Source organism: Oncorhynchus kisutch, linkage group LG22, assembly GCF_002021735.2.
Source record: "Oncorhynchus kisutch isolate 150728-3 linkage group LG22, Okis_V2, whole genome shotgun sequence".
NCBI classification, from domain to species: domain Eukaryota; kingdom Metazoa; phylum Chordata; class Actinopteri; order Salmoniformes; family Salmonidae; genus Oncorhynchus; species Oncorhynchus kisutch.
Genome location: NC_034195.2, coordinates 8,530,805 through 8,552,915, shown reverse-complemented (window position 1 = coordinate 8,552,915; position 22,111 = coordinate 8,530,805). Strand labels below are relative to the sequence as shown.

Sequence of the window (22,111 nt, the reverse complement as noted above, 5' to 3'; positions counted from 1 at the left end):
GTGAAAATAGGGTCAAGTGGCCAATGTAGAAATCACTCTATATTCCTGGTTGCAAAAATGTGAAACTTCTCTATGAAAAAATATGCACTGAATAGTGTAGGAAATCATTGTACCATAGTTGGACTAAAACCAAGAGTAAAAGGCTCAAGTGTGAGTTTCTGCCATGTTACAGGAGAGTGGGGAGATTTTGTCATAAATGACAATGTGTCAATGTGAATCATTTCGGATATTTCAGGGGTATTACATTAGTTGTATAGCTAATATGCGGTGTTTGTAGATCAACAGGTGAATGAACCTACAGGAGCCAAGGATAATCATGGCTGGGGTCATTTTTGCTGTTCTCCAAATAGTATTGTTTTTTTAATTGTATAGAAATGCAGTAAATGAGCTTAAACTTTGAGATATCCTTCAACTTCACTAAAACTCCAACCCTGGTTATGGCCGTGCACTCATCAGATGAAGGGTATCAGTCAAACAATCAGATATTTTAAACAGTTATTTGTGTATAACATTAGCTCAAATTGCAATGATTAACGTTACATGTCGACAAATAACTCTCATAACCCAGCTAAGCAACTCACGTATGGCAGGCTATGGAACCATCGGCATTGGGTAAGGAAATATGTGTGTACTGTTGTAGATACCAAACCAGCTTATTCATTGAAAACAAGGGTTTTCTTTAACGTGACATGACGGACATCTGCATTCATCCATGCGTGCTGACAAGATAGCCAATGCAATGCCTGAGGCAGGAATATTTAGCTAACCAGCTAGTGCACCCACTGGCAGACAGCTTGTGGTCGGTCATTCGGTGTTCAAACAAGATAGCTGAAAAAGGATAAATTTAACTCCGCTAACTGGGTAGTTGGGGCTAGCTAACGTTGGGTAGTTACTGCCTTTGCATACATTCATTCTGCACAATGCTAGTGGGTGAAGATTAAAGTCAATTAAGGCGGTTTTCATAAATGGAACAGATTAAGCGACCTATCCAGCATTACAATTGGAGTTAGCTGGTAATACATTTCCCCCCAAAAATGACAAACAAATACATGGCTCTGGCTAGCATACAGCAAGGTCAGCTGCAACCAAGGCAATTTTTGTAGTTAGCTAGCTTGCTTCGTTAATGGAGGAAATGCTATCTAACAACCTAGAAAAATGGAGGCTTGATAACAAGAATAGTGTTGAGGATTTTATAGAAATGTTAAACTGAGTATATACATTATTAATTAGTCTAGTTATTACGGCGGTGATCTGCATGTGGTTTTATTTGCATTCTCGAATGCAGCTTTCCGACGCTCGCAACCCGGAACTACCAGAACGGCTTTGTTTACAAACATTTGCGAGCATTTTGTTCAGTCTAATTTTCGAATGTTGTGTGCGCGAGGGTTGCGGGTGAAAGTACAGCCCCTTTCCAGTTAATATTTGAGGGACTTCTCAAACTGCCAATAATAACTACAATACCATCCCACTTTGCCGCTTCTTTCGAGTCCCGACCAATAACATTGTTCAGTGGGTGGGAAAGAGAAATACACAATCGTGGCCACGCCTCTTGTTTAAGAACCGAGCGGAGGTTGTTTTCTCTCGAGGATAATTTTCCTATTGCGGTCCTGGGCGGTGATTGTTCAAATACTTATAGCTGTTTAAATTATTTTATTTACAAAAGTATATGCATGCTCCTGTTAGTCTTTTCGGCTTTCAAAGGTTTAAGTTTATACCCACGAATTGACTGCAACTTTAACGTGCCTGTTCAAGTCTGTGTTACCAGGGCAGGGGGTGAGTTCATTTGTCAAGAATTGAAAAAACAATCATTGTTTCGTTTGAATTAGCTATTTCCCGATAGCAACTTTGATATAGCTAGCACTAAAGGGAAACTGGCGTGTGGAACGGTACTTTCAGTCACTGCTGAAGTACTCTTTAGCACAGATTTGAGGAAAAAGGGTGGTAAATTGGCTAGCATGTGCATATTTTGCAACGCTAACTTATTGTAGATAGTCTACCGTGCTCCACTCGAATCTATTCTCAATGTGTTGTTTATGTTGTATGCTAGCAAGACAGTTTAGCTAACTAACACACCTACCTTTGCAATGGACACAAATTGGTAGTTTGCGAATTTTTAAAAGGCACCGTTAATGTAATCTTTTGTTGTGGTGGTCTTATCTATGGCATTTGAAAACTAACTAGTTGACGTTAGTATGTATTCTCTAAAGCACTCAATACTTGAGTCGTTATCCAAAGGCGGGCACTGGATCGCTTCGTCTTGTAACTCGGCTACTCGCGGTCGGTGTTCTGAAATGGTGACAGGCCGCAAAGCGGAGGGGGAGGGTAGAGGGGACTGGCCACTACTTTCAACTTGAAAATAAGGCCGAAGCTATTATTGTGGCCAATACACTTGCACATGAGCCGTTCTCCTTTATACATAACTCACAATGCCTTTATTTGGGAAACGCTGGTGTTTTGTTTGCAAGCTAGTCATGTGGCTACGATCAAGATACACAGCATAAGTGGTTAACTAACTAGTTCGTAACGTTAGTGTGTTGGCAGTTAGTTACCTACCTGATTGAAGACGCTTGCTAAGTTAACGACATGTTGGCTAGTTAGCGAGTCGGCCAACCGAGGTTGTCTAGGTAGGTGGCACCTACCACGTGTGTAGGCTAGCCACAGATGTATTGGCATATTCATTCAATATAGCTAACGTTAACTCAACTTTTGCTAGCAAGCTTGCCATTTCTAAGCATAGATGTAGCATTGTGTAACTTACAGGAAGGAGCTTGTCCGAAATGTTAACCAGCTGCTAGCTAGATATTTTATTACATCAAAATACTTATTTATTGGAACCTTTCGTTACACTAAGAAAGTAGAAATCTCATATTGACTATTGTTTTGCTATCATACGAAAATGCAGGAAATAAATCACTACCACGGTAGCTAGATCATGAATGGAATGTAGCAAGCCAGTCACATTCAATCATGGGTGTATTCATTTACCTCTTGGAACGGAAACCGTATAAGAAGCAAACGAAGTGGGGACGAACCTTCCTGAATTTGTCCAGTAGAATCTCGTTTTTATTGCAAAACATTTTACGTTAGGAATAAACGGTTTCTCTTCTGCAAAGTAAATCGGCGTGATGTTTTGAATGTGGCGTCGCTTCGATTAGCAACTCGGAGTTCTGCAGCATGCCTTGGCTGCTTGGTTGTTATCAGTCTACATAGTATTGCAACACGTGCCACTCGTATTTTCATGTCCATGTTTAGCTTCAGATTCAAATGACAACTGACATACTCATACTTTCTTCCCAGCATGGATGTTTGAAATAAATAAATCCTGTTTGTGTATTAAGTTTAGGCTTAGATTTGTTTATGTATACCTTCCTACCTGAAAGTACATATATTCTTGAGTGAAAAGGTCAACACAAAAACGGCCCGGTAAATACATGACTACCCAGACGCCATGCTGAAGTTGTTTCGTCCGCAGGTCTTTCAGCCCCCTCGAGCATGAGTTCAAAATGAAACGGCGCTTGGAGGAACAGGAACCGGTATTTGCGTCCCAACAGCGGCGCCTCACCTGCAGCACGGAGGCTTTCCAGCACCGTGTCCTGGCCCCGGCGCCTGCCGCATACGAGGCCGTGGGCGACAGCATGCAGCCTACCGCAGGCAACATTCAGTATTCTGTCCCACAGGGCTACCAGGTACGCAGGGCTACACACGCAACCAAGTTTTACGGTTTAATAGGTTTAACATCAATTTTTAATCATAAATGAGCAGTAACTTCCCTAATTGTGATATTCTTTTGCTCTGTACACTTTGGAATGATTTAACAATTGATCAATCAATTCCAGAACTGCATTCATAAAACAACCAAACAATCAGTAATTTCCTCCCCCCAAAATAAATGCCTTATATGCATGTGCACTACTGATCAAAAGTTTTAGAACACCTATTCATTCAAGGTTTTTTTATTTATTTATTACTATTTTCTACATTGTAGAATAATACTGAAGATGTACAAATTATGAAATCACACATATGGAATAATGTAATAACCAAAAAGTGTTAAACAAATCAAAATATATTTTATATTTTTGATTCTTAAAATAGCCACCCTTTGCCTTGATGACAGTTCTGCACACTCTTGGCATTCTCCATATTATGGCAAGAACAGCTCAAATAAGAAAAGAGAAATGACAGTCCATCATTACTTGAAGACATGAAGGTCAGTCAATCCTGAAAATTTAAATAGCTCAGTTTCTTTTTAAGTGCAGTCGCAAAAACCATTAAGGGCTATGATGAAACTGGCTCTCATGAGGACCGCCACAGGAAAGGAAGACCCAGAGTTACCTCTGCTGCAGAGGATAAGTTCATTAGAGTTACCAGCCTCAGAAATTGCAGCTTTAATAAATGCTTCACTGAGTTCAAGTAACAGACGCATCTCAACATCAACTGTTCAGAGGAGGCTGCGTGAATCAGGCCTTCACGATCGAATTGCTGCAAAGAAACCACTACTAAAGGATGCCAATAAGAAGAGGCTTGCTTGGGCCAATAAACATGAGCAATGGACATTAGACCGGTGGAAATTTGTTCTGGAGTCCAAATTGGAGATTTTTTGGTTCCAACCTCCGTGTCTTTGGAGACGCAATGTGAGTGAACGGATGATCTCTGCATGTGTGGTTCCCACCGTGAAGCATGGAGGAGGTGTGATGGTATGCGGGTGCTTTGCTGGTGACACTGTCAGTGATTTATTTAGAGTTCAAGGCACACTTATCCAGCATGGCTACCACAGCATTCTGCAGCGTTACGCCATCCCATCTGGTTTGCTCTTAGTGGGACTATCATTTGTTTTTCAACAGGACAATGGCCCAAAACCTCCAGGCTGTGTAAGGGCTATTTGACCAAGAAGGAGAGTGATGGAGTGCTGCATCAGAGGACCTGGCCTCCACAATACCCCGACCTCAACCCAATTGAGATGGTTTGGGATGAGTTGGACCGCAGTGAAGGAAAAGCAGCCAACAAGTGCTCAGCAAATGTGGGAACTCCTTCAACACTGTTGGAAAAGCATTCCAGGTGAAGCTGGTTGAGAGAATGCCAAGAGTGTGCAAAGCTGTCATCAAGGCAACGGGTGGCTATTTTAAAGATAAAAATATATATTTTAAAATATTTTTATTTGTTTAATACTTGTTTGGGTTACTACATGATTCCACATGTTTTGATGTCTTCAATATTATTCTACAATGTAGAAAATAGTACAAATAAAACCAATTTGACTCTGTGTCCCGCCTACAGGTCCCCACGGTGCCACAGACCTCGAGTGGTCATGTGCACACCCCTAGCCCAACTGTACACCACCACAACCCAGTGGTCCAGCCCCACGGGCCCCCTGTGATGCAGTGCCACACTCACCCCCCTGCCTCAGCCCAGGGCCAGCAGCAATTCCAGAGGCTCAAGGTGAGACCTCCTGGGCCCCCCGTTTGGTGTTTTCCAGGCCAGCCTAATGAGAGCAATTTAGATTTTTTCCTGAAATATAATCAAATAAGACCCAGATGAACAGTGATCAGACTTAGAGTGATGGATATCTTTCTGTCTCTCAGGTGGAAGATGCTCTGTCTTACCTGGACCAAGTGAAACTCCAGTTTGGCAACCAACCTCAAGTCTACAATGACTTCCTGGACATCATGAAGGAGTTCAAGTCTCAAAGGTGAGGTCATTCACGATTGACATTTAAGGTTTTGCCTCTCTTACTCTAGCATGACAAAAGTTAACTGCCTTTCAAGCAAATATGTTTCTCTGTTTCGTCACAGCATTGACACTCCAGGGGTGATAAGCAGGGTATCCCAGCTCTTCAAAGGCCACCCCGACCTCATTATGGGATTCAACACCTTCCTGCCACCGGGCTACAAGATTGAGGTTGCGACCAACGACCTGGTCAATGTAACCACGCCGGGTCAGATCCACCACATCACCCCTCACGGCATTTCTGTCTCACAAATCCCCCTGTCGGGACCACCCACCCCGCACCAGCCCCAGGTGCCAGCTCCCACCACCACCTCTGCACCACCCCCTCCCACACAGCCAACCCCTACCAAGATGAGCAAGGTGAGTGGGTGGAAATATAAATATTACACATTATTTGCCTGTATTATGTTTACCACTCTATTTTCTCAGTCTGCTAGTCCAAAATGTCAAATATGTTAGTTTTTCCCCAACATGATTTTATATACATATTCGTTTTGTCTTTGTCTAGCAGCCACTGCAATCTCCAGTCCTCACGCCAAGCAGCCAGCCCAATCCGTCCATCCCTGCCTATGCCTCCCCCCAATCCCCAACGCTGCAGCCCCACACACCGATCAGTGGCACGCCCAATGCCCCTCTGCTGCAGAACAACCAGCCTGTGGAGTTCAATCATGCCATCAACTACGTCAACAAGATCAAGAACCGTTTCCAGGGTCAGCCGGACATCTACAAAGCCTTCCTGGAGATCCTGCACACCTACCAGGTCAGCAGCCAAACCACATTTTCCTCTTAGACCACCTATCACATAATATTCCAACTGGAGCATTTATAATAGCAATGTTTTTCTTTGTCAACTCTAGAAGGAGCAGCGGAATGCTAAGGAGGCAGGAGGGAACTACACCCCAGCCCTGACAGAGCAGGAGGTCTATGCCCAGGTGGCCCAGCTCTTCAAGAACCAGGAGGACCTTCTCTCTGAGTTTGGCCAGTTCTTACCAGATGCCAACAGCTCGGTGGTGAGTAGAGCACAAAGCATTTATCTGTGCCCTGAGAATCTAAACTGAGTATACGAAACATTAACAACACCGGTTCTTTCTTTGACATAGCTTTCACCTGGTCAGTCTATGATCCCTTATTGTCACTTCTTAAAATCTCCTCCAATCAGTGTAATTGAAGTGCAGGAGACAGGCTAAAGAAGGATTTTTAGCCTTGAGACATGGATTGTGTTCGTGTGCCGTTCAGGGTGAATAGGCAAGGCAAAATATTTAAGTGCCTTTTGAAGGGGTTATGGTAGTAGGTGCAGGGCAAAACAGTTTGTGTCAAGAACTGCAATGCTCTTGGGTTTTTCACACTCTACAGTTTCCCATGTGTATCAAGAAAGGTCCACCACCCAAAGGATATCCAGACAACTTTACACAACTGTGGGGGAAGCATTGGTGTCAACATTGGCCAGCATCCCTGTGCAACGCTTTCGACACCTTGTAGAGTCCTTGCCCCAATGAATTGAGGCTGTTCTGAGGGAAAGGGGGGGTAAACTCAATATTAGGAAGGTGTTTGCTATACTCAGTGGATGCCTATAAAGTCTGTTCAAAGTATTAATTTGTATTCAGAAGTATTTGTCCCTAAAAGTCCATATCAGACATAAAATTCAGTGGTTGACGTAACATTTCGATAGCAGGTTTTCAAATGAGTACCTGAGGTAATATTTTGATGCAACTACCTCTGAGCTATCTGCCAATGTCGTGTCTCTTGTCCTCCCTAGCTGTTAAGCAAGACGACAGCAGAAAAGGCGGAGTCTGTGCGGAATGACCATGGTGGCACAGCGAAGAAGCTGCAGCTCAACAACAAACAGAGGCCCAATCAGAACGGTTGCCAGATCCGCATGCTCTCTGGGACGGTTGCCACACCCCCTGTCAAGGTACACACCCCTTATATCTGCACACTGTAGATACGAAAATACATTACCCTCTGACTGCTTTCCAGCATGCTCTACTATTTTACAGCTTGTGTTAAATTATTTATCAATATAAACTGATATTTTTTACATCACAGTTGAGAATTCACGCTCTTTTGTTCACATCTTTGCTATCTTGAAGAAGAAGCTCAAGTTACTGAATTTGAAAGACTCGTCCCTGGTAGAAGCCAGCAAACATGGAGATGGCACAGAATCTCTGTTCTTTGAGAAGGTGAGTTTGAGCTTGGCTTTCTGCCCAATTTAGTTTCATTAGCTACGGTATTAAATAACCTGATAGGTCAATGTTTTTAACTAAATTTAATTAAATATTAACGAGTAAAAGTAGCTTATTTCCTGATATAATGAACTAAATGTTTTTATTTTTATTTTACCTTTATTTAACTAGGCGAGTCAGTTAAAAACAAATTCTTATTTTCAATGACGGCCTAGGAACAGTGGGTTAACTGCCTTGTTCAGGGGCAGAACAACAGATTTTTACCTTGTCAGTTCGGCGATTTGATCTTGCAACCTTTCAGTTACTAGTCCAACGCTCTAAACGCTAGGCTTGAAGGTTTAGTATGATATACACTGCTCAAAAAAATAAAGGGAACGCTTAAACAACACAATGTAACTCCAAGTCAATCACACTTCTGTGAAATCAAACTGTCCACTTAGGAAGCAACACTGATTGACAATAAATTTCACATGCTGTTGTGCAAATGGAATAGACAACAGGTGGAAATTATAGGCAATTAGCAAGACACCCCAAATAAAGGAGTGGTTCTGCAGGTGGTGACTACAGACCACTTCTCAGTTCCTATGCTTCCTGGCTGATGTTTTGGTCACTTTTGAATGCTGGTGGTGCTTTCACTCTAGTGGTAGCATAAGACAGTGTCTACAACCCACACAAGTGGCTCAGGTAGTGCAGCTCATCCAGGATGGAACATCAATGCGAGCTGTGGCAAGAAGGTTTGCTGTGTCAGCGTAGTGTCCAAAGCATGGAGGCGCTACCAGGAGACAGGCCAGTACATCAGGAGATGTGGAGGAGGCCGTTGGAGGGCAACAACCCAGCAGCAGGACCGCTACCTCCGCCTTTGCGCGAGGAGGGGCACTGCCAGAGCCCTGCAAAATGACCTCCAGCAGGCCACAAATGTGTATGTGTCTGTTCAAATGGTCAGAAACAGACCTCATGAGGGTGGTATGAGGGCCCGACGTCCACAGGTGGGGGTTGTGCTTACAGCCCAACACCGTGCAAGACGTTTGGCATTATCCAGAGAACACCAAGATTGGCAAATTCGCCACTGGCGCCCTGTGCTCTTCACAGATGAAAGCAGGTTCACACTGAGCACATGTGACAGTCTGGAGACGCCGTGGAGAACGTTCTGCTGCCTGCAACATCCTCCGGCATGACCGGTTTGGCGGTGGGTCAGTCATGGTTTGGGGTGGCATTTCTTTGGGGGGCCGCACAGCCCTCCATGTGCTCGCCAGAGGTAGCCTGACTGCCATTAGGTACCGAGATGAGATCCTCAGACCACTTGTGAGACCATATGCTGGTGTGGTTGGCCCTGGGTACCTCCTAATGCAAGACTATGCTAGACCTCATGTGGCTGGAGTGTGTCAGCAGTTCCTGCAAGAGGAAGTCATTGATGCTATGGACTGGCCCGTCCGTTCCCCAGACCTGAATCCAATTGAGCACATCTGGGACATCATGTCTCGCTCCATCCACCAACGCCACTTTGCACCACAGACTGTCCAGGAGTTGGTGGATGCTTTAGTCCAGGTCTGGGAGGAGATCCCTCAGGAGACCATCCGCCACCTCATCAGGAGCATGCCCAGGCATTGTAGGGAGGTCATACAGGCACGTGGAGGCCACACACACTAGTGAGCCTCATTTTGACTTGTTTTAAGGACATTACATCAAAGTTGGAGTGTGACTCCAAATCCAGACCTCCATGGGTTGATCAATTTGATTTCCATTGATAATTTGTGTGTGATTTTGTTGTCATTCATTCAGCTCTAGGATGTGTTATTTTAGTGTTCCCTTTCTTTTTTTGAGCAGTGTAGTTAATCTTAACGGGAACGTGCTATTTTTTTTATTTATTTTAAAAACTTTTTGAATCTGTCTTTACTTGACGTCTCATCCAGGTGTTTATATATATTTTTGCAGGTGCGGAAGGCCTTGCGGAGTGCAGAGGCCTATGACAACTTCCTGCGTTGTTTGGTTATCTTCAACCAAGAGGTCATCTCCAGGGCTGAGCTGGTGCAACTGGTGCTGCCTTTCCTGGGGTGAGTACGGAAGTTGGGAAACTGCCTCACTCACTGAGTGACCGACTATTTCTAGATTCATCCACTCTTCATTGGTCGTGGCTTGTTTCACATCATTGACATGTTAGACTGATTATGCATTCATTTGATCCATTCAGTAAAGCTTTAAGTGTGGCTGAAGCAAAAAAATTTTTTTACCAAAATGGCCACTGTCGTTGACAGGAGATTCCCCGAACTGTTCAATTGGTTCAAGAACTTCCTAGGATACCGGGAAATGTCCCACACTGAGCGCTATCCCAAGGAGCGTGCCTTGGAGGGCATTGCCATGGAGATCGACTATGCTTCCTGCAAGCGACTGGGCTCGAGCTACAGAGCACTGCCGAAGAGCTACACGCAGCCCAAGTGCACCGGGAGAACGCCACTGTGCAAAGAGGTAAGTGCAACACTGCCCCTCGAAGGCAATCTAAAGAACTACAGCCATTCAACAGGCCCTCAAGGGAACCTTTTTCACCAGCCATTAACCAAACCTACCTGTCAGCTGTTCACACAAATAATTACTCACTGTGTGTACTGTTTTCTGAATGTAGTGGATGTTCATGTCGGAACCATGTTTCTATACGTTTACTTGGTGAAATCAGAGCTGTATTATTACCAGAGCTGTATTGCATTGTGTGATGCAAAGCTGTGAGGCAATATTTTTAAAAAATTTCTTTTTACACCTTTTTATATGTGTAAAGTATGTACACAAGATGTTTAGTGTGTCCTTGCTTCATCCAGGTCCTCAATGACACCTGGGTGTCCTTCCCTTCCTGGTCTGAAGACTCCACCTTTGTGAGCTCCAAAAAGACCCAGTATGAGGAGCACATCTACAGATGTGAGGATGAACGCTTCGAGGTGAGTTAGCCCAAAAGTGTAAACCAAATTAATAAGAACAGTTTCGATCTGTTTCATGGACAAATACATCCATCTATGCCAGGGGTGGGGAGCACAAAAAAAACAGAACTCGTGTCATGAGGCATCCCCTTTCTAACAAAACATTTTCAGCCCCCCTCGTGACATCGAATATTTTTTTTTGCGTTTCCTGCGAATTTGCACGTTTTGCCATTGGGTGGAGGTACACTTTTGCCGTTTTTAATATAACTAATGTCCAATGGGCCCCGCCCCTGTCAGTAATTCGACCATATTCACTACAAGTTTAGATAGCTGGCCGCTAGACTAATTTACCAGTCTAAAACATTTTTACTGACATGGGCTAATTAAATATCTGATGCACAACCAAATTTCGGAATTGCTCCCGTTTGCCCATCCCTGATCTATGCTATTATGTTGTCTTGCCCATGTTGTGCTTGTCATGTGACGCTCCCTTATTTTCTTTTGTATTTGCCTCCAGCTTGACGTGGTGCTGGAGACCAACCTGGCCACCATCCGCATGCTGGAGACCGTACAAAGAAAACTGTCCCGTATGTCTGCCGAGGAGCAGGCTAAGTTCCGCCTGGACAACACGCTGGGAGGCTCCTCGGAAGTCATCCATCGCAAGGCCATCCAGAGGATATACGGTGAAAAGGCCCCTGACATCATCGATGGGCTCAAGAAGAACCCTGCCATTTCTGTTCCCATTGTGCTGAAGAGGTGAGTGTCAAGCCGAAACTCAAACTCTACCAGGAAAGGAGTATTGTTTATTGTGCATGTCATTTGGATGAACTATCCCTAGTTTCTCTAAAATGTTGATTACATTTTTATATATTTGTTTACGGGGCTTTTGTGGGTGTCTACATTCTTCTTTCATGCATGCTCATATGCCTATTCTTACATCTGTGTTGAGTTGAAAACTATGAATCTTTTCACTTAGTCACATCTTGAGGTTTTCCCCTGCAAGTCTCCTCATTCCCATGTTGTCCTCAGGTTAAAAACCAAGGAGGAGGAGTGGCGGGAAGCCCAGAGGGGCTTCAACAAGATCTGGAGGGAGCAGAATGAGAAGTACTACTTGAAGTCTCTCGACCACCAAGGTATCAACTTCAAACAGAACGACACCAAGGTGCTACGATCCAAGACACTGCTCAATGAGATTGAGAGCATCTACGACGAGGTTAGTTTTCTTGAATTTCAATAGGTTAAAATGGATAGAATCTTAAATTGTGGGAATTTTATGTTGCTGTTCATTCAACAGCAAGTAGGTAAAAAGTGTGTGCTTTTGTGTTGCTGTGTAGCGACAGGAACAGGCGTCGGAGGAGAACACCGCGATGCCCAGCGGCCCCCACCTGACTTTGACCTACAAGGACAGCCAGATCCTGGAGGATGCTGCCGCCCTCATCATCCACCACGTCAAGAGGCAGGTCGGCATCCAGAAGGAGGATAAGTACAAGATCAAACAAATCATTCACCACTTGATCCCAGACATGCTGTTCGCCCAGCGCGGCGAGCTCTCGGACCTGGAGGAAGAAGAGGAGATGGAGCTGGATGAGGCCGTGGCCAAGAAGCACAATGGCGTCACGCAAGGCGGAAGCCCCAACAAGTCCTCCAAGCTCCTCTTCTGCAACACGGGTGCCCAGAAGCTGCGAAGTTGCACCGAGGCCTACAATCTATTTTACGTCAACAATAACTGGTACATCTTCCTGCGGCTACACCAGACACTGTGCTCGCGGCTGATGCGGATCTACGGGCAGGCGGAGAGACAAATTGAAGAGGACATCCGGGAGCGTGACTGGGAGAGAGAGGTGCTGGGCCTCAAGCGAGACAAGAATGACAACCCTGCCATCCAGCTGAGACTGAAAGAGCCCAGTGAGTTCATAGCACAAAACTGTTAATTCCACTCAGCCTTTTCACACTCAATCACTCAGGGTTTTCATCACTTTGATTGGTAAGTCTCATAGACACACAGTGCATCAGCACTGTGTTAATGGGGGGCTACGTGGATCTGTGAAGCATTGAGCAAGCTAGAGATTGGGTAATCATAGCCCTTGGTGATACACAGTATGTGTAATTTCCACAAAATTTCCACAGTAAATCAGTTGCTATTCAGATTATACTTAAACACGTCTTTCAATGCACAGAGGTCTGCCTGGCACTTATTTTTTCCATCCTGCCAGCGGACTCCCACCTGTTACTGCAAAAACTGGTCCTCAACCCAACCGCAGTCCTGCAATATTATTTTAGGTCTAAGTACATTTTCACGTGTCCCATTTATATGAAGCTATCAATATTACTGGGTTTATCGGCCAATGTGCTAGATGTAGTTTGAAGAGAGCAGAGTTGGAAAGACTTTCTCTTGAGCTATTTTTATAGCCTACATTTGGAGTGGGACTATTTTCATACTGAGGCAAATATGGTTAATCAGCATTTATTCCTAGGCAATGTTGTAAACTATAGCCTTAATCATATTTAGGAAGTACAGTTCCTTGGAAAGATACACCACAATAAATTGAACCTTTTATTTAATTAGGCAAGTCGGTTAAGAACAAATTCTTATTTACAATGATGGCCTACCCCGGCCAAACCTTCCCCTAACCTGGACGACGCTGTGCCAATTGTGCGCTGCCCTGTGAGACTCCCGATCACGGCTGGTTGTGATACAGCCCAGGATCTCATCAGGGTCTGTAGTGACGCCTCTAGCACTGCGATGCAGTGCCTTAGACCTCTGCGCCACTCAGGACACTTGCTCGGTGAACATCTCATTCCAAAATCATGGGTATTAGTATGGAGTTGGTCCCCCCCTTTGCTGCTAACAGCTTCCACTCTTCTGGGAAGGCTTTCCACTAGACGTTGGAAAATTGCTGCAGGGACTTGCTTCTATTCAGACACGAGCATTAGTGAGGTCGGGCACTGATGTTGAACAATTAAGCTCGCAGTTGGTGTTCCAATTCATCCCAAAAGTGTTCATTGGGGTTGAGGTCAGGGCTCTGCCACACTGATCTCGACAAACCATTTCTGGACCCCACTTTGTACACTAGGAATTGTCATGCTGAAACAGGAAATGTCCTTCCCAAAACTGTTGCCACAAAGTTGGAAGCACAGAATCATCTAGAATGTTGTTGAATGCTGTAGCATTAAGATTTCCTTTCACTGGAAATAAAGGGCCTAGCCCGCGCCATGAGAAATAAACCCAGACCATTATTCCTCTTTCACTAAACCTTTTTGGCACTATGTGTTCGGGCAGGTAGCATTTTTATTAGACATTAAAACTATGAAATTACACATGGAATCATATAGTAACCCAAAAAGTTTTTAACAAATCAAAATATATTTTAGGTTCTTCAAAGTAGCCACCCTTTGCCTTGATGACGTCTTTGCGTACTCTTGGCATTCTCTCAACCAGCTTCATGAGGTAGTCAACTGGAATGCATTTCAATTAACAGGTGTTCCTTGTTAATTTGTGGAATTTCTTTCCTTAATGTGTTTGAGCCAATCAGTTGTGTTGTGACAATGTAGGGGTGGTATACAGAAGATAGCCCTACCTGGTAAAAAAAAAAAAAAAAAAAGCCTATTATTGCAAATATAGCTCAAATAAGCAAGGAGAAACGATAGTCCATCATTACTTCAAGACATATGAAGGTCAGTCAAATTTCAAGTGCGGTTGCAAAAACCATCAAGCGCTATGATGAAACTGGCTCTCCTGAGGACTGCCACAGGAAAGGAAGACCCAGAGTTACCTCTGCTGCATAGGACAAGTTCATTAGAGTTAACAGACTCATAAATTGCAGCCCAAATAAATGCTTCAGAATTCAAGTAACAGACAAATCTCAAAATCAACTGTTCAGAGGAGACAGCGTGAATCAGGCCTTCACGGTCAAATTGCTGCAAAGAAACAACCACTAAAGGACACCAATAAGAAGAAGAGACTTGATTGGGCCAAGAAACAAGAGCAATGGACATTAGACTGGTGGAAATCTGTCCTTTGGTCTGAGGAGTCCAAATTTGAGATTTTTGGTTCAGCCACCGTGTCTTTGTGAGACGCAATGTGAGTGAACGGATGATCACCACATGTGTGGTTCCCACTGAACCATGGATGAGGAGCGGTGATGATGTGGGGGTGCATTTCTGGTTACACTGTCAGCGATTTTTTTTTTTTCTTTTTTTCGAGGCACACTTAACCAGCATGGCTACTACAGCATTCTGCAGCGATACGCCATCCCATCTGGTTTGAGCTTAGTCCCACTATTATTTGTTTTTCAACAGGACCATGACCCAACACACATCCAGGCTGTGTACGGGCTATTTAACCAAGAAGGAGAGTGATGGAGTGCTGCATCAGATGATCTGGCCTGCACAATCACCCGATCTCAACCCAATTGAGATGGTTTGGGATGAGTTGGACTGCAGAGTGAAGGAAAAACAGCCAATAAGTGCTCAGCATATGTTGGAACTCCTTCAACATGGTTGGAAAAGCATTCCAGTTGACTCCCTCATGAAGCTGGTTGAGATAATGCAAGTGTGCAAAGCTGTCATCAAGGCAAAGGGTGGCTACTTAGAAGAAACTAAAATATATTTCGATTTTTTTCATATTTTCTTTTGGTTACTACATGATTCCGTATATGTTATTTCATAGTGTTGATGTCTTCACTATTATGCTACAATGTAGGAAATAGTCAAAATTAAGAATGAGTTGGTGTCCGAGCTTTTGACTGTATACTGGTTACACTGTATACTGGTACTGCGCACTTGATCTCACATGCCCAACTAGAAGAGCAGAGGTAGGCTACTGAAGTTGAAGTAGCGAGTTTGTGAATAATGTGACGTGCTTTTAATACAATGGGTAGGCCTAGGCTAACCCATACAAAGCGGAAAGACCACCATTTCTAACTCCGTTGGACAACAAAAAATATATGTTTTATTCCAAAGAAGTCTGTCTGACCGCCCACTCCCACCCGCAGCATGAAAAATGCTGGCGGCGCCACAATGATCTGTCGGGATCCTCAGGTCCTGCGGTTATCCCATGGGAATGCAGTCCTCTATTTAAATGTCATCTGTACATTGGTTGAACTGATGCATAGTGCCATGATCAGTTTCTGATAGTCTTTCTTCCCCACCTGCAGTGGATATAGAGGTGGAGGACTACTACTCTGCCTTCCTGGAGATGGTGCGGAACCTTCTGGATGGCAACATGGAGCCGGCTCAGTACGAGGACTCCCTCCGGGAGATGTTCACCATCCATGCCTACACCGCCTTCACCATGGACAAACTAATCCAGAGCATCGTCAGGCAGGTCAGTAGCCCCTCATTACTGCTATTCTTTTACACTAGGTTTGGGCTAGTAGCATAGCTAGCTTTTTGATCCTCCAGGTTTTTGTTTAAGCATTTCTGCTGGTCTAGACCTTGTGCACTTTTCTCCACTCAGCCCTTCTTCTTTTCTGTATCTGCAGCTCCAGCACATAGTGAGTGACGAGATCTGTGTGCAGGTGACAGACCTGTACTTAGCAGAGGGCACCAACGGGGCCACCGGAGGTCCCCTTCCCACCCAGACATCCAGAGCTTCCACAGAGGGATGCTACCAGCGCAAGGCGGAACAGATCATGTCCGATGAGAATTGCTTCAAGGTAGATCGACCACTGTCAGGAAATTAGTCATGTTTTTTTTTTGTGATGTCTGTTTCTGACTATCGTACACATCTATAAATAAAAACTCTTAACGTTATCTTTCTCCTCTCCTGCCTGCCTTCCCTCGCTCTCGCCACAGCTTATGTTTCTAAAGAACAGAGGCCATGTTCAACTGACAGTGGAGCTTCTGGACACCGAGGAGGAGAACTCCGATGAACCCATGGGGGCAGAGGTAATATATTTTCTCCTGTGTGAACCCAGGCACCTCTCAGCTTTCCGCCACTTCATTAGAGCACCTGTATTTTTTGTTATACTGTATTTGACCAATGGCAAAGATTGTTGTCAATCTGTGAATACACCTAGTTGAAAGTTGTTTTTAGTGTTGTGGTAAATGGTAGATGTGTGTTATCACTGCTAATCTTTTATTTTGGCAGCTGGTCTGTGTATTGAGTGGAGTTGTTTTGTATTTTCTAGCGCTGGTCAGATTACGTGGGTCGCTACCTGAATTCTGACTCTACCTCTCCAGAGTTGCGGGAACACCTTGCTCAGAAACCTGTCTTCCTTCCCAGGTTAGTGTCACTCTATTTGAATATGCATTCTTTATTCTCCCTTTTCAAGGGAGAAGTGGTGCAAAATGCCTCAAACGAGAGTTAGCTTTGACTAGCCTAACCTGGAACCTTTTCTAATCAGGAACCTCCGTCGGATACGGAAGTACCAAAGGGGTAGGGAGCAGCTAGAGAAGGAGGCCAGCGAGGGAGAGAAAAAGTCCACGGAGAATGCTGAGAACCTTAAAATGGAATGTATGTTCAAGCTCAACTCATACAAGATGGTTTATGTCTTCAAGTCTGAGGACTACATGTACCGACGCACTGCCTTGCTGCGAGCTCACCAGGTATTCACCTCTCCTCCCATTTACTCATATTCCTCTCCCACTACCGTCTTAGTGTAGTGGAGCTGTTCATATTACCCTTTGTGGCCTCATCCTTTTAATGGGCACAATCCTATTTGTGACTTGTTATTCTAGTCGGTTAAATTAGTAACCATCCTCTAAATCCGTGGTTCCCAAACTTTCACTCAGGCTCCCCTTCAAGCATTGGGGAACATTCCGCGCCCCCTCCTGCACGTGCAATGTCTATTCCTGACTGTTCACAACCTTCTTGTTGGTGGAGAGAACAGAGAGAACGTTTCTCAGCTTTAAAGCTTATTTCCAGCAATTCTACACATTTTGTCACATGTTGCAGAGAAAAACTAAGTTCTACATCTCGTTTTCTTACAATTTTATACGTTTTTCCATGTCAATTGTGTTTTCATGTGATAATTGAGTGACTCAAACATTACAACAAAATATATGGCTAAAAAACATTTGCTGACGTGAATTAGTTGATCTGGACATTTCTGATAGGTTATAAATAGCTCTCTTATGCCGCGTTCACATGCAAATCAGAACTAGGAAACTCAAGCATTTCAGACTTGCTGATTCATTGAACGCGGCACGTATAACTACAACCAGGTTAACCAGGTTAAGTTGGGAATGTCAGCATTGCCTAGTTCCTACTAGTTTGTGAACGTAACATAAGCTATGCAATGACTGACATGACAAGGAAAACTGATGCACTACCCATTTTTGAAATTGCACCTTGTGCATCCTACTATTACAACTTTCAAGAGTACGTTGAAAGCCGGACTGAGTTCCTTTTTGGGGTGGGACCCAATTGCCCCCTCTGCCAAACCCTTGCGTGCCTCAGTTTGGGAACCACTGCTCTAAAGGACCACCAATTGTGTGAGCAATATCGTAGAAACCTATATTTGCTGTGTTGAGAGTTCTGTTTCTTTTAACGCAGTAGTATCATGACCACGATGTCCCTCTCTCCTTTCCACCTGCAGTCACACGAGAGAGTGAGCACTCGGTTGCACAAGCGCTTCCAGGCCTGGGTCGACATCTGGGTGAAGGAGCATGTCACTCGCGACATGGCCGCTGAGACCAACAAGTGGCTGATGGGAGAGGGGCGTGACGGCCTGGTGCCGTGCACCACCACCCGCGAGCTGGAGATCCTCCACTTCATGAACATCAACAAGTACCGGGTCAAATACGGCTCACCCTTCAAAGCACCATAACCCACCAGGATTGGAAGGGGGGTTTGGGATTATATACTAGGATGGGTCAGGAATGGGTGAGGAGGAGAGGGCATATCAACAACTTTCTAAGGCTGATATGGGAGCACAACACACAACTAGGTCTTACCGGGGGCGACTGGATCACTGTTTTTAACCAGCGGTTTTAGCTGTGCACACTTTTGCAGGGCCTTCGGTGCCAAAATGTAGGGAGTTGTTCTGTTGGTTGAAATCTAGCCACAGTCACTGACCTGAGCTCTTACCAGCAGACCAAACCACATCACAAATCATGGTCTTCGGGGCTTTAATAAAAGGCCTTTGGGACTTGCCCTGTGTGCTCCCTAGAGGTGCCTGCTAGGTTACAGCCTCACTTGCACTCAGTCAGTAGGCTGGGGTTTGGTTTGTTTGTTATTGACAGACATAGTAATATATGAAGCCATCAGAATAAGGATTCTGTTGTCGAAGATTACTTGTGACGGTGTAACTGCGGTATCCGTGGAAAAAAGTTTTGGGGGATAAGTGCACTTAACTATGAATTGGATGGGGTTGAGTTTGAGTTGCCACGGTTTCAAGGGTGCATGGAGCTCAAAGCGGACTTTAGTTGAAACGATCTGGCACAGCCACGTCCCTGTGCTGGGGACAAATCACAATATCGCGTCACTTCAAAACGAGAACATTATGTTTCTTATTGGTCACCTTTCCTTTTCAAACACACGGGTGCATTAAGAGAACGAGGCCTGAGTCCCAAGCAGCGTTGTGGGGTGAAAAGCACTGTTGTGTTTAATGTAAAAAGACAAGTAGATTAGCCACACAACTCTGCTGTGTCTGACTGTAAAATTGTATAGCTTGTGAATGTCAGATTATGAAATGTATAGTGTGTGTGTATATATTTATTATAAGTATATAAACACAACTAATCCTGGCCAACCCTGATATTCAACCTTTTGAAGTTGCTGGCAATGCCCTACTACGCCAATACACCAGCTTGTACACATGAACCGAGATCATTATGGATGGACTATCCACACACTGTAAATAAACTGTACATAGTGTCAGACCTTTTTTATGACTAAGAACTGCGTTGTGCTAGTAATACTTTCTAAGCTTACTGTGGACTTTAGTGAGAGGTGGCTGAATAAATAAAAATGCAAGACAGTTTTTACCAAAGGGAGTTGATTATGATAGTTGTTTATTGTTTTTCCTTACTGTGTTTTTTTTTGTTGTTCTTTGTAGTTAGAAATGTTCATTTGAAAAGTAGAAATGTATCCAGGTCTTTGTTTTTGAAATGGAAGTTTTATAAAATCTTAAAATTTTTTGAAGTTTGATTTTGGCTTTCATTTCAGTCGATATCACTGCCCATGTGGATATGCTGAACATACTCTCAATGGAGTGGCGCTGGTCTATTAGCAGATGGCCTGTATCCACAAAGCATCTCAGAAAAGGTCCTAGGAATCCTGTTTTAAAACCCGTTTTAAGCCAATCTCTATCAAATCGTTTCTGGATAATAATTAAGTACCTTATTGTGATTGTTTTCAATTAAAATGGTCAAAAAATTATAAAATAGCTTCTTAGCAAAGACTTGCTAGGACTGTCTGGGAGTGGTCTGAGTGGTGAGGGAAAAACTGAACTAGCTGTTATTGGTGGAGAGGTTTGGAACTCGTTATTGGTCTATTGACTAATTTACCGCATGGTGATGTCACAATGGAAAGGCTTAAGTTCCAACCCCCCAAATCAGGATGACATTTCAGGAGGTCTTTTCAAACAGCTCTTACACGAAAAGGGCATTATCATTTTCATGGTTTCTAAGTATTATTCTGACCGCATGGTGTGGAAACGTATATAAAACACAGAAAAATCACATGTTTTACTGCACTGGGTATTTTACTCTTCTCTAAAGTTGTTTGGCATGTGATACTGGATGTACACTGAGTGTACAACACATTAACTGCTCTTTCCATGACAGACAGACCAGGTTAAAGCTACGATCCCTTATTGATGTCACTTCTTAAATCCACAATCAGTGTAGATGAAGGGGAGGAGACAGATTTAAGGATTTTTAAGCTTTACGTAAAACGCTTTTCAACTTACTCAAAACGATTGTCAGGATCAAGTCTTACAATGCATCTACCACAGTGCGTTTTTCCTGTTGACTTTAGTTTTACCAAAGTACCAATAGTTTGAGAACCTAAGGAACCTCTTACAAATTAATAAATATCCCATGAAAATGTTTTGGTGCAAAAGTCTTGGATGGTGAAACCAGCAGGTATCATAGACTGCCGTCTTTGTACCTTTGAGTACCGATGTACATATTCTTCGGTTTTTAGCTCTCCAGGAAGCTGGCATTGGTTTGTATGTGTGTGTGTGTGTGTGTGTGTGTGTGTGTGTGTATATATAGATATCTATCTCATATCTATCTCTGTCTTTCAAAGATTATTCATAAAAATCCAAATAACTTCTTGGGACACTGAAGAGGCCTTTCTACTTACTGACTCAAAAGATGCCCAGGGTCCCTGCTCATCTGCGTAAACGTGCCTTAGGCATGCTGCAAATGGGCATGAAGACTGCAGATGTGGCCAGGGCAATAAATTACAATGTCCATACTGTGAGACGTCTAAGACAGCGCTACAGGGAGACAGGACGGACAGCTGATTGTCCTCGCAGTGGCAGACTACGTGTAACAACACCTGCACAGGATCGGTACATCCGAACGTCACACCTGCGGGACAGGTACAGGATGGCATCAACTGCCCGAGTTGCTCCAGGAACGCACAATCACTCCATTTAGTGCTCAGACTGTCCGCAGTAGGCTAAGAGAGGCTGGACTGAGTGCTTGTAGGCCTGTTGTAAGGCAGGTCCTCACCAGGCAACAACGTCGCCTATGGGCACAAACCCATCGTTGCTACACCAAAAAAGTGCTCTTCACTGACATGTCACGATTTTGTCTCACCAGGGGTGATGGTCGGATTTGCGTTTATCGTCAAAGGAATGAGCGTTACACCGAGGCTTGTACTCTGGAGCGGGATCGATTTGGAGGTGGAGGGTCTGGGGCGGTGTGTCACAGCATCATCGGACTGAGTTTGTTGTTATTGCAGGCAATCTCAACGCTGTGCGTTACAGGGAAGACATCCTCCTCCCTCATGTGGTACTCTTCCTGCAGGCTCATCATGACATGACCATCCTGCATGACAATGCCACCAGCCATACTGCTCGTTCTGTGTGTGATTTCCTGTAAGACAGGAATGTCAGTGTTCTGCCATGGCCAGCGCAGATCTCAATCCCATTGAGCATGTCTAGGACCTGTTGGATCTGAGCTAGGGCGCTAGGGCCGTTCCCCCTCAGAATGTCCGGGAACTTGCAGGTGGCTTGGTGGAAGAGTGGGGTAATATCTCACAGCAAGAACTGGCAAATCTGGTGCAGTCCATGAGGAGGAGATGCACTGCAGTACTTAATGCAGCTGGTGGCCACACCAGATACTGTTACTTTTTTATTTGGACCCCCTCCCCCCCCTTGTTCAGGGACACATTATTTA

The 22,111-nt window shown here is 44.3% G+C and overlaps 1 protein-coding gene across 5 annotated transcripts in view; it reads left to right on the top strand.

Moving 5' to 3' along the window:
- The window catches only part of sin3aa (SIN3 transcription regulator family member Aa), a 32,479-nt gene extending 12,316 nt beyond the window's left edge, over positions 1-20,163 (top strand). The window contains exons 1-21 of one of the 5 annotated variants that reach the window (XM_020456073.2): positions 1,555-1,773; positions 3,473-3,686; positions 5,278-5,439; positions 5,583-5,689; positions 5,793-6,087; positions 6,239-6,487; positions 6,585-6,737; positions 7,484-7,639; positions 7,818-7,907; positions 9,843-9,961; positions 10,163-10,373; positions 10,718-10,834; positions 11,331-11,569; positions 11,843-12,026; positions 12,148-12,718; positions 15,970-16,139; positions 16,297-16,470; positions 16,610-16,702; positions 16,945-17,039; positions 17,161-17,362; positions 18,355-20,163. In XM_020456073.2, coding sequence (XP_020311662.1) covers positions 3,504-3,686; positions 5,278-5,439; positions 5,583-5,689; positions 5,793-6,087; positions 6,239-6,487; positions 6,585-6,737; positions 7,484-7,639; positions 7,818-7,907; positions 9,843-9,961; positions 10,163-10,373; positions 10,718-10,834; positions 11,331-11,569; positions 11,843-12,026; positions 12,148-12,718; positions 15,970-16,139; positions 16,297-16,470; positions 16,610-16,702; positions 16,945-17,039; positions 17,161-17,362; positions 18,355-18,585 — 3,801 coding nt within the window. In that variant the 5' untranslated portion in view covers positions 1,555-1,773; positions 3,473-3,503 and the 3' untranslated portion in view covers positions 18,586-20,163. Of the gene's footprint in view, positions 1-1,554; positions 1,774-3,472; positions 3,687-5,277; positions 5,440-5,582; positions 5,690-5,792; positions 6,088-6,235; positions 6,488-6,584; positions 6,738-7,483; positions 7,640-7,817; positions 7,908-9,842; positions 9,962-10,162; positions 10,374-10,717; positions 10,835-11,330; positions 11,570-11,842; positions 12,027-12,147; positions 12,719-15,969; positions 16,140-16,296; positions 16,471-16,609; positions 16,703-16,944; positions 17,040-17,160; positions 17,363-18,354 lie in introns of those variants that run through there. The other 4 variants (XM_020456074.2, XM_020456071.2, XM_031802174.1 and 1 more) reach the window with 4 other exon arrangements.
- Positions 20,164-22,111: the final 1,948 nt, after the last annotated feature.